This window comes from Microchirus variegatus, assembly GCF_963457635.1.
Source record: "Microchirus variegatus genome assembly, chromosome: 11".
Lineage (NCBI taxonomy): Eukaryota > Metazoa > Chordata > Actinopteri > Pleuronectiformes > Soleidae > Microchirus > Microchirus variegatus.
Window position 1 is genome coordinate 15,826,959 of NC_139812.1, and position 13,716 is coordinate 15,840,674.

At 41.7% G+C, this 13,716-nt stretch overlaps 2 protein-coding genes across 2 annotated transcripts in view; one reads left to right on the forward strand and one right to left on the reverse strand.

Annotated features, from left to right (window-relative positions):
* macrod2 (mono-ADP ribosylhydrolase 2) overlaps positions 1 to 13,716 on the forward strand; it is a 390,893-nt gene that overhangs the window by 52,798 nt on the left and 324,379 nt on the right. The window lies entirely within an intron of this gene.
* On the reverse strand, positions 9,942 to 13,005 carry flrt3 (fibronectin leucine rich transmembrane 3). The gene is made up of 2 exons (XM_083898061.1): positions 12,872 to 13,005; positions 9,942 to 12,021 (listed from the first exon to the last, which is right to left on the reverse strand). Exon 2 carries the CDS (start codon positions 11,977 to 11,979, stop codon positions 10,030 to 10,032), a length of 1,950 nt encoding a protein of 649 aa, XP_083754187.1. The 5' UTR covers positions 11,980 to 12,021; positions 12,872 to 13,005; the 3' UTR covers positions 9,942 to 10,029.

Sequence of the window (13,716 nt, forward strand, 5' to 3'; positions counted from 1 at the left end):
CAAATTTTACTAAGCAAAGGAACCAATGGTGATAATACATCTTCTACGCTCTATCAAAGACACATTAAACCAGCAAAAGAGTCAGGGAATTGGGCTGGCAGTCTAAGCAAAGCACCATTTTGATGCATCTATGACCTGTAGGAAAGTCAAGGACACTCAAACTCAAGTAAATATTTGGTTTTATTGTACTCGTAACAAACTCATTAACAATTCATAACATTTACCGGAGTCAACCTAGGCCGCATGTTTCTCCCTTTCTGGCCTCGTCGCTCTGATTTGTGGTGGCAGACGGTGGCTTTGTGTGGTTAGGGAGTTTGCGAGTGACCCCAGAAGGCGCACCTGTCTAAGACTGGACCTGCTGCTCAGTGCGTTATGCCTTTGGGTGGGTTTGGCATTAACCCCGCTGTCACGTTACCTCTCTCCTCAACTACCCTCTCACCCTAGCCGTAAAACATACATAATCTGGCAGACCCACTCTGTCAACACAGGGTTAATTAAAATGCTGCACAGTAAAGGCACTGGCACAACACTTTGGGGCTACTGTGTACACATGAATGTCGTGGAAACACCTGCACACACTATGTGACCTATAGTGTCGGGCTTGTTTTGTCACCTCAAATGACCAAACGATCACCTTCAATGATGGATGGATGGATGGATGGTGTCCAATAATGTGTTAAGCATATTTATAATATGAGACTTTGCTACTGCCTGACTCAAACAAATCTATAGCCATCTGGCTCACACTGATGATTTTCACTTGCATAGTTTTTCTTGCGGTGACAACTGTCATCAAATGTTCCAAATTACCTACTGTCATTGTTGTGTTTAATTTAAGCCCTCTGACACAGGGCATGCCATTCATTCAGAGGGGATTCAAATAAATTGTGGAGAAAAGGGGGGATACTTATTTGTCCCACGTCCCGGTAATGTCCTGGTGGAGAGACAAAAGAAGTGAGGGATACTAAATGAGTTCTGTTGTCCTCGGTGCCATCCTTGGCTATCAGCATAATTTGATTAGTGACCTGGTTGCCATGAATGTGTGAGATCTCCTCTTTCAAGCCCGCTGGGGCTGCTGGGGCAAAAAGTCGATGTTACAGGGCTCAACCCCCTTCCATTGTGACCCTGGCCTTGTGTCATGTATGCGCACAAGCGGGCCACTGTGTGATTAATGACCAAGCTCATGGTGCCATTGACAACTTCTGGTGACTCTACACAAAAGCCATCACCCTTGTCACATTAGCACCAGTCTGGGAACACTTGGCCTCGTGTTTGTGGCCTTAAAAACAGGAAATATGTGGTGAGCAGATGTATGTACAAAGAGTATGTCTGCTTCAAGGTCAGCATTGTCAAATCCAAAAAAAAAAATGAAATAACAGAAAATAGGAGGTACTATTTTCTGTTATTTCATTTTTTGTAACTTTGTGTTAGACTTGGCTTCATTGGCCTGAGTGCTACAAACAGTAGAATCCCGTTATAATTAAATTATCTACTCGGCACGAATTTCCCGGCATCTCTTGATTTCATTAGTGCACTCCTTCCATCAGTGTATGTCTTCTTCATCAGTTGTGTCTCTAGCTAATAATAATCCAGCATAATTAGAAAATGAAGAATGGGCCTGACAGCATTACCACCAGTGTTTTCTTCTTTGGAATGGGAAACTTTCCTGTTCTGCATAAGTTTTTGTTTAAATGAAATGTCTGCATATTAAAGAGGAAAATGAATAATTAGTTGCCTTAAAGCTTCTGGTTATATTAAAATTTCATCAGACTCCTGAAGAGCTTTTAAATCGTGTGGTGCTCAGAATCTTTGGTTTATTTTGGAGGTGGGTGGGAGGAGGGTGCTTGAGAGAATAGGGAAGTGTGATTATTTTTTTCCTGGATGAAACAGCTGCTAAACTGAGGTCACATACATGTATACACCGTCCATTCTCCCACACTCTTCCCTATTGAGAGAACAGGGAAGTGTGATTATAATTTTTTTGTCTTGATGAAACGGCTGTTAAATTGAGGTCATGTATGTGCACACGTCGTCCATTTTCTGAAACTGCACCGAGTGTTTTTTTTATTTTTTTTTCTTATTAAAAGATCTGCCTGCCTTCTACAGGAGGAGTAAAGTGTGAATTAATAACCCCCATTGCTGTCTTCCTCAGCTACAGTATCCTGTTTTCACTGTGGCTATCACCTTTAATAAGAATTGTTGTTAATTACATCTGTGACTGGGGTGTAACCTTTAACACTCCATCCCCAATGCTTTATATCTCACTCTGACACCCTAAGAGCAGGTGGGATATCTATAATTTCCACAAGACATTTTTATTCAACTTTATCACCCTGCCTTAACTACATGTACTAAATCCACAAATGAAATGCTCGGGATTGTGCACTGTTTCTACCAAAACAACCAAGCTTTAGCAACACAAGGATTATGTGCTGCTGTAAAGCTTTCTATACGAAAGATAATGCTTTTTCTAGTACTGAAATATTTAAAATCATAATACTCAAACCTGTATATAATTTAGACTGTTTGATTTCATAACTAAGGCAGCATCTTCACTTTGCCTCTTTTATTTGATTTTATTTGATCTAAATATACACATTTTATGAGGTGCTGGGACTATAGAGGACATTGTACCTTTTTGCTTAAAAATGACAGATAATTTATTAATTTTTGAAAATTGTTGACCAATCATTTAGGCACTGGATTAAGAGCGAGAGTTCCAGGTGTTGCTGTGTCATTGTATTATATGATTTAATAATTGTTTCATGGTATTAGTGAAGGGATAATTGACATCCCATGTAATAAGTGGGAAGTTAGATGTGCATACATTAACAGATGTTAGTTTAAGCTTCATGAGTATGATAGTGTCCACACTTACACACACACGCACACATTTCCTGTGTTAACTTGAGCAGGTTTAAGCAGCTGCAATCTTAGGATTACAGTGGCTTAGATCCCTTGACCTCCCCCTCCTACGATCCCGATGTAGCACTCGATTGAAATACATTCAGCAGACTTTTGTTTAAAACCAAAGAGTCTCTCTCGTCCTTGTTCTCTCACCCCGAGCCCTTTCCTTCCATTTGATTCACAAATTCCTCTAAATTAAAAATGATTCCCTCTATCTCAGTATTTTGTACAACAGAAGGTCCCATTTTACATTCTACCCGCCCTCAGTGGGGAGGAAATGAGTTGTGGGAGCAGATTCTTCTCACACAGAGATCTCAGTAATCGTGTGGCTGCGTGTCACCAGCACACCACAGTGACAGCAGCTTTTAATTAATCCCACATCCCTCCACCCTGCCTGGCCCATGGTGACTTTTTCCTCTACTTTTATTCTCTGTGTTTGATTGTGCGTGTGTGTGTGTGTGTTTGCTGTGGTGTGGTAGAGTGTGTGTGTGGTGGTGGTGGTGGTGGGGGTCGTACTGCAGTCTCTCAACCCTGCTGCAAAGTTGTTTGCATAACTTGTGGAGTTACAGGATGACATTTCTGCGAGTTTTCCACACGTCTGGAAGTGGGAGTATGCCTGCTAACTGCATTCACGTGTTTAAACCCTCTGATGTCAGCTCCACTGACTTTGTCTCCAAGAGTTTGGTAGCTGTGACGGAACTATGTGAGCACACCAAGCTTACATGGAATGCTAATGACCTTTATTTGTCCTTAACTACATAAGGGATGCTTGCCCTTTGCTGCACTGCAGTGATCTTATTTTTTGCTACTGGAAGGCAGTGAAATAATGAGGCCTTGAAGTGTCTGCGTTCTCCTTCTGCTGCCCTGATGAATGGTGACAGGTTGTATTTACAGTCCTATGAGGTGCTGATACGGCTGAATTCTGCACCTTTTTGGAATCCTACCAAAACATTGCTACCCTTAAGCAAATGTCTCTGCGAGGTGTGGATGTACTGTGAGTGAGTGAGGACCCATCATACATAGACTTCCTTGGAGAGACAGACTGAGCTTTTGCCTGAACGTCAAACTGTCAAAAGTGTAATATTAGACCTGCTGCCACAGAGTTCAGCTCTGCTCAGTCTTAAATTCTCCAAACATCTCTGGAGAACAAAGTCAGACATGTGAGCATCAACATGCAATTCATGTAATTCATGTTGGCTGTCTTGTTACATCGGTGTTGCGTGTGCGGTACATGGTCATTGATGGTCAGCGTGGAATGTTTCCTGTCATTACTGATGAGCAGATTCTTCTAGGTTGCTTTGTTTTCTGTGTTTTGCCCCCTGATAGCCAAAGTGAATAAGACAGCTGTGCGGCAATGCTGCAGAAGCAAACCTTAACTTCAGCTGTTTAGTATGACTCTGCTGTAGCAACCATTACGCTAGCAAAGTGGGCTAAACTCGCATGTGATTAGACTGTTAACATCTGAAAATAATGAGCTGCAGACAGAGCCACACTGGCATGCAAATACTGTACTGACATTTAAAGCTGGCTTTACATAAATAAGAGAAGCGAATGGATCGAAGAGGAGCTTTGGCTTCCAACTGCAGTGCTGGAGATCTGCTGCTGTGGTTAATGGACAACTTGGACCCCACAGAACCCTTAGGAATGAAATAATTATTCCTCTGCATCAGACTCCATGGACAAATGGGGCTGAGGGTCGATTAAGTTCTAAGGGGTACGTGGTGTTGATCTCATAAAGGGCATCATGAGATGTATGGCCTCTTACAAGATCATTTAAACCACTTAATGGAGGACAAGAATTAATGGCTGCCATAGAGCAGAGTCAATTATATGGATATTTTCATAACATACTGTGTATAATTCATAGTATAATGGCACCAACACCAATCAGCCCCCTCTGCTTTTGTTTTGGTTAAAGCCCGTTTTAAATGAGAATGTCAGCTCTGTGTTTTTGGTGAGTCGCTGTCGTCTTACAGTAAGATACATTGTCATTGTCTGCCTTTGTGGGGTGGCACAGTCTTGATGGCCGTAGCTCTTGTTAATTTGTATTAATGTCAGATAATTTAGAGTTGCCATGGATGTATGTGCACGCCTTGTGCTCTCAGGCAAAAAATTGGATTCATTAAGAAGATGGAAGAGCTGGTGAGGCTTTTTTGGCCCCGTGGTTTCAGGTCACTGAGTAATGTGAAGAGATGGAGAGGGTTCTGGCAGGGTGGATGGGGGGTAGCAAGTCGGAGACGGAGGGTCGAAGACGACACCCCCGCACAGGAGAACATCACTCACGGTGACGTGTCTCATGCTGCACTCGGCTCCTTTACAGTCAGATGTATCCGACTGTGTTGATGACTGAGAGCAACAATGCCACATGACGGTCTTAAGACAACTGGGGGATGGAACAGAGGCCATTCTGAGTCACTCTGAATGCATGCATATCAATCAGCGCAGTTATCCTTTTTGTTAATTAGAACGCACACTCACACATTCAGAGGCATGCATTGGATTGAGCCACTTGTCAAATCGAATAATTATTGTGTGACAAAATGTACGAGAAGAAATGGCAACTTGAAAATGAGTGTCTTGTGTGTTGGCATCTATGAGAATATCTCTCCTGTCAACAATTACTCCCAGCATAGACGCTCATTTACATTTACTCTATCCAAGTTGACTGCACCGAGAGATTCTTTGGCTGTTTGTATTCATAACGACACACAGAGATCGCCTCGTCAATAGTTTCTTTTGTTTTATACTGCATTGGCCCGTGCATTACACACACATCACACACTCGGTGTATATGCAAAATGTACACATTGACAAAAAGTGCCGACTTTGTGGGAGGCCCTGAGCCTTGGTTTGGCATCTGACCTCGGCACTCCTCTGCTCAGCATTTAGAACCCATTAAATCACGAGCCTGTTTGATGTGCAAGCTGTGTGCAACAGGATGTGAAGGAGAAGGAACAGCAACAGCAAGTGCCCCTTTTTATTTTTGTTTTACATGTGCGGTTGGCATGCTAGTTTGTGTCAATAAAGGCACCCATTTTGCATGTATTCAAAAATAATGGTCTTTTTTATTCTGTTTCAAACCTTTAGAACAGAATGAATGTTGACTGTATTTAATTTTTGCAATGACTAAAAAGGGTGTAATGATTCTGAAACTGAGACCAAATCTGTGGCGCAAATATCCGTCTAATTTGAGGATATTGGGCGACAGAACCATGATCATCTGACATCTGTCCTGGCTGCATATGCATCTGGTGGGCTCTCATTACATTACTCATGTAACAAAACTCATTTATCATTTCACTGTCAACCCCGTAGGTCACAACATTATAAGAATTTATTGTGATTATTCTGGTTGGCGTGGTCATGCCTACAGTTTAAGTTTAAGACTATTTACTTTGAATACCCAATGAACAATCTCTCAAAAATCACATTTTGTCTTATCTGTATTAACTCATTAGTTTAACCTGTTGGGATTCTAGTGAATGGCTCTGAAGGCCGTTAAACCATTAGTAAAACATCTGATCTTTTGTCCAAAGTGTTTTCCCCCTATCGTTTTCTGGCTTTCCTGAAATGAATACTGTTTTTTTTTTTTCTTAAGCGGAGGATCCTTATGGTGAACAGGTTGCTTGATGACCGTCTTTATTTTGTGGGCACTGATTCACATCTATTTTTCATCTCTTGAGATACTTGAACTGAGCCTGACCTGACTTCACTGACCTTTAATCAGTCATTGGGTCACATGGGTTGTGCTTTTTTTTTTTTTTTGATCTTGCTAATGATTCTGATGGAAAGAACCATGCTCAGTTACTGACCATGATGAGGTCATCCAGGGGCGCTTGATACGAGCATCTATAGGAATGCAAATGTGACCGCCTGCCTGACCAGTACATTACAATAGGAATAACAGCAGCTTGGGGCAGACGGTGCAGCTGCCCCCATTAGTTTTAATCTCTGTGTCACATAAAAGACAAACATAATTAAGGTTAGTGTGTGTCACACGAGAGACAAATGCATGTGGCATCTTGGGTTGTTTAAAGACTTGTCTGACCCTAGTGAGAACATGAGAGTGATTAAGGAATTTTTTAAAAGGACTGATGGGTCAAGGGTCATTAGTGATAAGTGAGGTCACACAGGGTCGTCGGCAGTCTGGTTCATCAATTTTGCCTGCTACTTTGGTTAGCCAAAATGCACAAAGCATCTCTGTTTAATGTTTTATTTTTGTTGTATATGTCACAACAATGGCATGCTCCTTTCACCATTTGCCTTGACTCTTAATTAATCACATAGGTGAGAGAATATGTAAGAGCAGCTTGCTCATTCTGGGATTTTGAAGTCCTACTTCAGTCACTGCAGACCTATACAAGGTTTAAATATAAACTGCTTTATCCCCAAACCTCAACAATAATGCACAACAAAAATACTGCCCTAGCTAAAACAAAATGGTATAAATCTCATCGATATAAATATCCCATACTGTATTATGTGTATAATCAGAATTTGTTGAGCCACTCTGTTGAGTTCCTGTAGTAGACCTTTTTAATGAGGCCAGTAAAATCGAGGCCACTAAAGTTGGTATTGAAGCCGTACAACTTTTTTTAATTTATAATTTATCTGAAAACAGATCATTTTGTAATCTTTATGCATCTGAAGACGGCTTCCGTTAAAAGGGTTATTAATGATTGCTTTGCTCACTTCACTGCAATACAAGGAAAAAAATGCCAAAAGAAAAAAAAATCTCTTTGCGGTTTTTAATATTTTACATTCATTTTTAATAAAATAAGAGGCTGCCAAGACTCTTCAGTTAGAAACAAAATATGTTTATAGTGTCCAAATGGAAAATATTACTATTCTGTATTCCAAAATTGGACCCTACTTTAATCCAAGTTAATGTGATATATATTTTTAGCGTACAGGGCATGGTTAGTGTATACTTAAGGTTTGGATCACTTGTGCAGCTTTTAGCGGCTCCCCTTACTGTAATTAATGCTTTCACTGTGTTAAGAGTGTGTGGGTGTGTGAAAGTGGGCATGCAGTATTTTTCACGATACCTCCTGAATACTTATGTGCTTTCGCGTTAGCTTCTACTGCTAGTCTACACATTACCATCTGAAATGCATTAACATTGTGATGACCTCCACAAAATATTCTTTTGGATGCACATGTAAAATGGGGTAACAGGCAATTTTGCTACTTTTGCATGCGTACCTTCGTGTGGGCCCTTTGCCTGGGTCATTAAGTGTGCTGCCTGGAGCCCCGAGCAGTGTATATATACTCTGTCCTCTGCAGGGACGGGCATCACCAACAGGGTCCACCTGTCCCACCCTCCATATGGTGGCTTGTCATTAGTTTTCAGCCGCCCTGGTGCCCGGGAGGTTCATCAAACCCAAGAGTCTCATTTCTCCATAGCCCCTATTTCCGCTCCTCTGTTATATTTCTCTCTGGCCAGTCAGATAAGTCACACATGGCTCCACCACATGAAAAAACAACAGCAGCCTGAAGCAGATGTGTTGGTGTGCTGACTGCCATTAGTGGAAAACTAGGTTTCAAGAACAGTATCTGTGTTTTTTATTAAAAGGTTTACTGTATATTGGAATGGGATGTGGTTTTTAAGGCTATGAGCTCAAGACTCAAGAGTTCAGATCTGTATGATGGATAAAAATGAAGTATAGGGTTATGTTTGCACCTTCAAGCATTTTTCGATTGTGTGTCTAGATAGTAATTTGAGATATGAATGAATAAAACGGGTTGCCTGTAGCCCTCTCTTTTACTCCAGGACAGCTTACATTTGTACAAAGACTGAATTCTTCTTGGAAGCAAAAATAAGTGGGGCAATCACAGTAAAAGCATGATGGGATAATACTAAGAACAATATCATAGTTTTGTATGGGCTTTGTTGTACTTGAGGTAAAAAAAAAAGAAAAAAAAGAGCAAAGTTATTTTTGTCCACTTTTATTTTGTAATATGACCAATATTTTTCATATTCAAGTGTGTATGAAAAGAAGTCACTGGTTTCTTAAAAAGCTAAATACAATAAGCATTGGATCAAGGCACATACAAGACTGGCCAAAGGGCATACAATGCACTTTGGTTTTCATTTGTAAAGAACAGTTAACTTCAAACTGTGGCAACATAAAAGTGTGTTCATTTGAAAAATAATAATAAAAAAACAACACTCATAACAAGGAGTTTCTGACATTGTGGTAATTCTAATCAGTTCTTTCTTTTTGGCCGGGTGACGAGAATGACGTATGGTACATGGTACTAAAGAATGCTGCCATTGTCATTCGGCCATTGTCGGCTTGTACAAATAGAGCTAGTGGGGGGTCCTCTATGTCAGCCTGTCCATTCTACTTGTTTTGAGGAGCAAAATACTCCATAAGGTTGGTGTGCTTTATCTGCCCTGTGCTGTGGCCTACAATCCTATCGGAAACACTGGAACTGGAACCCACCCTGGTTTGCTTTGTTGTGTTTCGTCTTGCAAACACACACACACACACAAAAAAACCACACTAAACAAAACTGAGAAATAAAGCATGGCACCTCATCTTTATACTTTTTTGCACTTATTACCAGGTGAATTTGAGCAAGCCTCTTGGTCCATAGTTTGTAGAGAGCTACTGAGTGCTCAGTCTTTTTGAGGGCAACATGTCTTCTTTGCAAATTAGTTGATCAGCTGTGCCTTAGTTTACTTCATATCATTTTTTTACCTTTTTGTTTTTCAGACAGCCACAAAGAAAAGAATGACCTGTGCTTATACTATAAGGTTTTCTAAAGTCTGATTGTTCAACACAGCAATGAAAACCCACTTTCACAGTTGACAAGTCATCATATCTCAGTAGAACACATAGTTTCTTTTAGTAGGTTGATAACCTTAAGCAAAGGAAATACAGTAAAAATTACTACAAATCCCTAAAATATAGAATTGCAGTTAGTTACCATACCCCACTGATGGTTCAGTAATGGCCTGCAACTGGAACTTTCTCCATCTTCATAAAATGTCCTTAAATATAAATTATGTGGCAAATGTACAGAACATTGCTTCTTCAGTCTTATACATCCAGTGTTTTGTTAAAGTCTTGCCACTCTAAGTCACGCACGCTCCATGAATGTCCATGCGCAATATCATGAATGGGAGTGATCTGAATCTGGTATTCCACTGTCTCTGTAGCTCCTGTTAATACTGTTCTCGCTGTGTGGACTTTTGTATAAACTCAGGCCATTAGGTGGAAAAATTGTGTGTATCACAAACTCTTCCTTGGACACAGGCAGGTGATTTATAGGTATCATTTGAAAAGAAGTCTCCCGGATTTCGAGGATGGAGTTGTCCTTCTTTGTGCCAGCCTCAGCGTAGTCATCCTTTCTCCGACGGCCCTTGTTGTAGGTGCAGTTTCTGGAAAAAAGTGAGCCGTTCCTGTGCACATACCAGCACACCAGCGCCAACATGATTATTGCCAAAAGAGCCACAGCCCCTCCAATAATAGCAGCCAAAGGCAGACTGGAATTTTTGTAAGGCTCTTTCTCCTGCTCTCGGTTTAAAGTTGTGGTTGGGTTGTATGATTTGTGAGAACCAGTCTCTGTCTCTATGCAAACAGGGGTCTCATCTGACAGGTAAATGTTGCTAGTCTCCATGGGAACCATGCATATCCTATAGGAAGACTCTGGTTCCAAAGCGTTGAGCAGGTACTCCTTCCTGTCCCCCTGCACAATGGTCTCAGTGATGGAGCCAAAGGCAGGGCTATGTCCCAGCTTTAGCCAGCTAAGCCGTAGGGCAGTCATGGGCTGAGACACCCTCCATGATATGTGTATTGTATCTGCAGTGCTTGCTTTTACACTGATGGTGATAATCTTTCTTCCAGAAGAGGTGGTAGTGCTATGGTAATTCTTATTGATATCAGGCCCTTTTACTACAGGTCTTTTAGTCACAAATGATGGCCACTGGGGCTTCGTGGGGCGTACAGTGTTGGAGACTGTGCTCGTCTCATACATGGGAATGTAATCGGAATCTGAGCAGTCAAACATGTCTGTAGTTAGGTCTTTAATCGCCATGCCTTTTACTTTATCAGGGCCCTGGCACATGAAACCACGCACATTAACCCTAGATGGCAACGATCGCAACCAATCACGCACCCATTTCATCCTGCAAGTGCATTGCCAAGGGTTGTTGCGTAGCAGGAGCTGTGTAAGATTGTCCAGATCTTCAAACACACCCTGTGGGAGGCTACTCAGGTTGTTACCGGACAGATCCAGACGATACAACTGCCTAAGGAAGGCAAAAGCCCCCGGCGGGACCCGATTAATATGATTATCTTGTAGATGCAGCTTCTCCAAACTGGTACCCGGCAGGTTGGCTGGCGGTGATGTCAGTGAGTTCCTCACCAGTGAGAGCTCAGTCAGGTTGATCAGGTTGATTAAAGCCATCTCCCCAATACCACGGTTGTTGAGCAGGTTACCATCCAGGATTAGTCGCTTCAAGTTGATAAGATCTTGCAGTGACGACTCTGAGATGGAGGAGATGCGGTTGTCATCAAAACGCAACTCCTCAATGCTCATAGGTAGGCCTGAAGGGATTGCACTGAGATGGTTTCTGGAGAGGAAAAGAAGTCTGAGGTGATTACTGTCCCTGAAGGCCCCCTCTTCTATGCTGACAGCTGATACTGAGTTATCATCCAGGTGCAGCTCCTCAATGTAGGGAATTTGGGCTAAAGAGGAATGGGTAATCATCCGAACGTTGTTCTCTTGAAGATGGAGCTCTTTTAACCCAAGTGGAAGGTTATTGGGGAACTCATCCAGATTATTGCAGTAAAGGTAGATCTTCTCCACATTCGAAAGCCGCCGTAGCTCTGTTGGTATGCCCGCACTCTTGATGCGATTGTTTTGCAGAAAGAGCACTGTAGCATCCAGTGGTATACCTTTAGGGATGGAAGTCAGGCCACGGTCATTGCAGTAGATGAAGGTCCCATCACAGCGGCAGGCCGAGGGACATGATTCAGAGGTCACCAGGGGGTTAGAAAGACCCAGCAGCAGCCCGACCCTGATGAGGAATAGTAGAAAGGTCTTGCATTGACGCACCATCTTGAAGCTGTGTCGCCTGGCAGTCCAATAACTCAAGAGCCCCTGGGGAGAAGACACAAGGGTACATTTAAGGCAGGGCCTATAAAGCAGAGCCAAATTCCTGTTATAATTGCCGGGTGTTTGAAATGCGGCCTGTAGCATATTCTAGATTAAATAACTGCTGAAACAAAACACAGTGCAACTTTTTCTATGATTTGGTACTTGCTTCAGAGATGGCTAATATAGATTTCTGTGGATTAGAAGTTTAAAAATCTAAACCACACTACAAAAAGAACTGCTTTGTTGTTCTCTTTTTGATAAGACATTTTTTTTAACTTTGGAGCTTTGTGAATTGATTCTCTGTGCTTTTTGGCTCCGACTTGTGAAATGTAATCGCAATCCCTAGTTGTTTTACATGTTTCTGTATCTCAAGGCTGCCTTTCATCCCTATAGACCACAAGGGTGGACAAAGTCTGGCTTTGTTGATGTACTTTTGTGAAGGCAGCATTCTCAAGTTTTTACCCATACTTTTTTGCCTTAATAATTCTTTGTTTTTATGGTCTTTCACATGTTAGAGAAGAAATATCTATTTTGATATGATTCTCGATTAAAACTTTTTTGCTTTTTTGCTGTACTTTATTAATCTGTGTTGTGAAATAGTAAAAAAAAAAGATTCTTCAATCATTCATTCAGTTAAAGCAGTCGGCCCCCTAAATAACGAGTGCAGAGCTGAAGGTGCCATCTGTTTGCTGTTCTTTCTTTTGCTATCGGTATGTAGTTCCCTTTTTAATTAGGCATATACTAATGTGTTGGTTCGCTTTGGCATTTCTGCCATGACCTCTCCTTCTAAATGTCTCATTAAAAATTGTTATCAGGTCAGTAAATAGAAAAGACGTATCCATATGTGTCATACCTGTTACGTGCGATGTGTTAAATCCTTTCCAGCTTCCAAAAATCCAATCAGGATTTCCTCTTGAATTTGCTCTTATCCTTTCTGAAAGGAAAAGTTTGTCCAAGGGGTTTCTTGTGATATCCTGACCTGGTCAGTGTTTGCTGAGCTGATCCTTATTTGGACAATGACCTCCTCTGTGTTGTCAGAGGCTCATGCTTTCAATGCCTTTACCATGGCAGATAAGCCTGTAGAAAAAGCATCCCCACTCCCCGACAATGCAGGCCCTCACAGGTAATATTAAAAAAAATCCTAATGGGTGTGGAAATGGTCAAGCTCAACAGCCATAACTGCAGATTAGGTTTTTTGGATGTTGTATAGTGATCCGTGTGCAGGACGGAGTGAGCTGTAGCAAAGGCTCCTTTCTGGAATCAGGCCCGACAGGCATGATGAGTTGACACAAAGCTGGTCTGAGCCATGCCAATCCCCTGTGCCACAGGCTCAATCCAGGCTTCTTCACTTGTGTACTCCAGGTCTACAGGTAACCCAGAATCCTGTGCTCCCTTGTCGAGCCTGTATACACATTAATCCAGGCCTTTGGTCTCTTTTCCTGAGGCAGATAGCTCTTGTCTTCAGGGAAAGGTGCCGATCCTTCTGTGGCCAACCTCCTTCACACATCTGCAGCTGGACTCAAACTGTGCCCTTCACGCCCCGGGAACTGCATTCTGAAAGAAATAAGCAAAGACAAAAATATTTAGTATCCACATTCTCTCATCATAATAAACACAAGACATTTCTTTTCAGTAAAATGTTGGCCTAAGTTATGATTTAATTTAACTTTTTGGGAATATATTCTAAGCACACCTGAA